Here is a 3,038-nt window from a genome sequence, read left to right on the forward strand (position 1 = left end):
GATGTGTAGTTGCTATGAAATAGAGCAAATTTAGTTGGCAAAATAGTGACGTCATAGCACCTGTAGCTACCTCTTCTAGTTAAATAGAGAATTCAAATTTTGACAGCTCATAAAAAGTGCGTAAATAGTTTTGACAAAACAACTAATAAATTATACATTCTCCAAATACAAATCTGTACCTACTAATATTATAAATGGGAACGTAACTCTGTCTGTCTATCTGTCTTGCTTTCACGCCTAAACCACTGAACCGATTTTGATGAAATTTGGCATAGAGATAGTTTGAGTCCCGGGAAAGGATATAGGATAGTTTATATCCCGGTTTTTGAAACAGGGACGCGCGTGATACAGTCTTTCTGCGACAGACCAAATTCCACGCGGGCGAAGCCGCGGGCGGAAAGCTAGTAAAAAAATAAAACTAAAATTTCCACGTCATCTGCACTGTTAAAACTACTGACCTTAGCTCACTGATTAGAATACAATACAACATAATTAACCGATTCCACTATAATTGTTTATAAACATAAATATACGAACAACAAGTACTTAGTATGTACAGTTAAACACAACAGTGTTACACTTGCATCCATTGAGCGAGCATACTATATGATTCACAGGGTGAAGGCCGTGTATATTATCATAAGTATACATACAGTAAAAAACATATACGAGTAGGTCTACTATGAGCGACGCGCTACTATGTTCATACCAGTGATACACTATCTTATCTTTCGTCTTTATATTGACATACTAAACCAAATTCGCGGTAAGGTTAATTTTTTTTGAACTTGTGATTTTTTTACGGGGAAAAAAGGTTTAATTAATTAATTAGGTGAAATATATCCCAGTGTTAGTTTTAGCAACAAAATTCGTATTTATTTATTTCGATAAGTTTTCCTGTACGTTATCAGCGAGTTCTATTTATAGTGTTACACACATTACATTGAGTTGACTCATTATATCATAATCAAGTTTAATTCAAGTAAACAAATAAATAAGAACATATTTGAACACCTTTAGCTATTTATTTGACATGATATTTAAAATTACATTCAAATTCAAGAGTTTCAATCACAATTTTAAACCAATCAGAGGGAAGGACTCCAAAAAATTTAACAAAATATCTCAAGGTCAAATTGACGTAGATTATACGTCACTATTAGCCAAAACAAATTACACTCCGATACATTATTTCAACTCGACCCAATATGACTTCAATAAACACGTGATTAAACCTACTTAACCTCTCTGTATTATGTCAAACATTGTCCGCACACAACAAACAAGAAAACCGGTATCAAAACGACTGTCCTATCACCTTGAAGTCGAAATCAGTGTCTGTTTGCTCACCGCCGCGTGCGCACGTTACTCTGACCATGGATTTTACCGGCAAAGTCGTGATTGTTACCGGTGCCAGCTCGGGAATTGGAGCAGCCACTGCCAAACTCTTCGCTTCATATGGTGCCCTGCTAACATTGGTCGGCAGAAACGAAGAGAGACTGCTCAGAGTGGCCGAAGCCTGTGAACAGGCTAAAGGAAACAAACCCATCAGCCTACTCCTCGACTTAACCCAGAATAACAGCTGCGAAGAAGTGGTCAGGAAGACAGTGGAAACTTACAAAAAATTGGATGTATTAATCAACTGTGCAGGCAAAGTGGTTCTTTCGACTTTGTTTGACAACGACATGGATGGACTGGACGAAATCATAGCGATAAATCTGCGTGTACCGTACAGGTTGACCCAGTTATGTCTCCCACATTTGACGACAAGTAAAGGGAATATTGTCAACGTTTTCGGTGCTCCAATGAGGTCCAGACCAGGGTTCACACCTTTCTGCATGATACGAGATGCTTTGGAGAGATTCACTAAGTTCGGAGGCTTGGAAATAGCTCCAGTTGGAGTCCGTATGAATGCTGTAAGACCGGGAATAACCAGGACGAATTTCTTGTCAAACTTCAACATTTCCGAGGATGTCATGGACCAAGTCTACGAGGTGATATCCCAAGTGGTGCCAACAGAAAAGATCATAGAACCGGAGGAGATAGCTCGGATGATACTGTTTACTTCGAGTGACATTTGCCCCAATTTGAACGCTGCTAATCTTGTGGTAGACGGCGCGGCGTCGTGGTCTTAATGTGAATTATATTCGAATAAGTTTAGTACAGTGATCTGATAATTAAATGGTTTTGTTGGAGTTTACAAAGTTGCTACTTAATTTAATTGGCTCGTATCTCACTTAGCTTCATTCACCTTTCTGCCTGCCCTGTGTAATCGAATCTTAGTGGAATTTAAATGCCGAGGTGCATTTGAGCTGAAATTTTGGATGTATGTAAGTTATAATTCAGTATTATGGTATAACACAGCTGGTAAAATTAGAAACTTTTTTTGGATTTTGCAGAATTATTTATGAAGAATTTATTAATTGTAGGTGTTTTTTTTTAACTTACAGCTTATGAAAATGTTTACAGTTAAAATGTTCTTGAAATCAAATAATTTATTCACACATTTAGGCCTATTCGAGTTTTTAGTTTCATATCTGAGAACTGACCTGCCTGCCCACAGAGATTTCGATATTATTTGATGAAAAACATCTAGACAGATATCTAATATTGACTTTTATCAGATTATATTGACTTTTATCAGATCACTGAGTAAACCATTGATGCGGAAACCAATTACATTGAATCTAGATCATAAAATGAACTTGCCCTAACCAAGGCCAATAGATTCTGTATACAGGGTGGAATTTTGTAATGCCACCTGGAGGGAAAGTACTCTTAATACTGTAGATAGAAAATTTTACTGAAAGAAAACATTCCTTTATTTTTGAGGCAAGAAAATTTTTGGAAATCTTTGAATGCAGTTATATTTCTTTTCAAAAACAAAGGGATGTTTTCTTTGAGAAAAAATGTTGTATCTACAATATTAAGAGTAATTTCCCTCCAGGTGGCATTACAAATTTCCACTCTGTATATGAGTATTTTTCCATATAAAATATCTCAGTTTTGAGAACGCTCAATGATGTGATATACAATGT

General features: G+C 36.4%; 1 protein-coding gene across 1 annotated transcript; it reads left to right on the forward strand.

The window, feature by feature from the left end:
- Positions 1-1,343: 1,343 nt before the first annotated feature.
- Positions 1,344-2,221, forward strand: LOC114366000 (3-oxoacyl-[acyl-carrier-protein] reductase FabG-like). Its single transcript, XM_028322761.1, has one exon. The coding sequence runs from the start codon at positions 1,377-1,379 to the stop codon at positions 2,133-2,135; it is 759 nt and encodes a 252-aa protein (XP_028178562.1). The 5' UTR covers positions 1,344-1,376; the 3' UTR covers positions 2,136-2,221.
- The last annotated feature ends 817 nt before the right edge of the window (positions 2,222-3,038 follow it).

This window comes from Ostrinia furnacalis, unplaced genomic scaffold (assembly GCF_004193835.3).
Source record: "Ostrinia furnacalis isolate ACB-3 unplaced genomic scaffold, ASM419383v2 OfSCF0469, whole genome shotgun sequence".
NCBI lineage: Eukaryota > Metazoa > Arthropoda > Insecta > Lepidoptera > Crambidae > Ostrinia > Ostrinia furnacalis.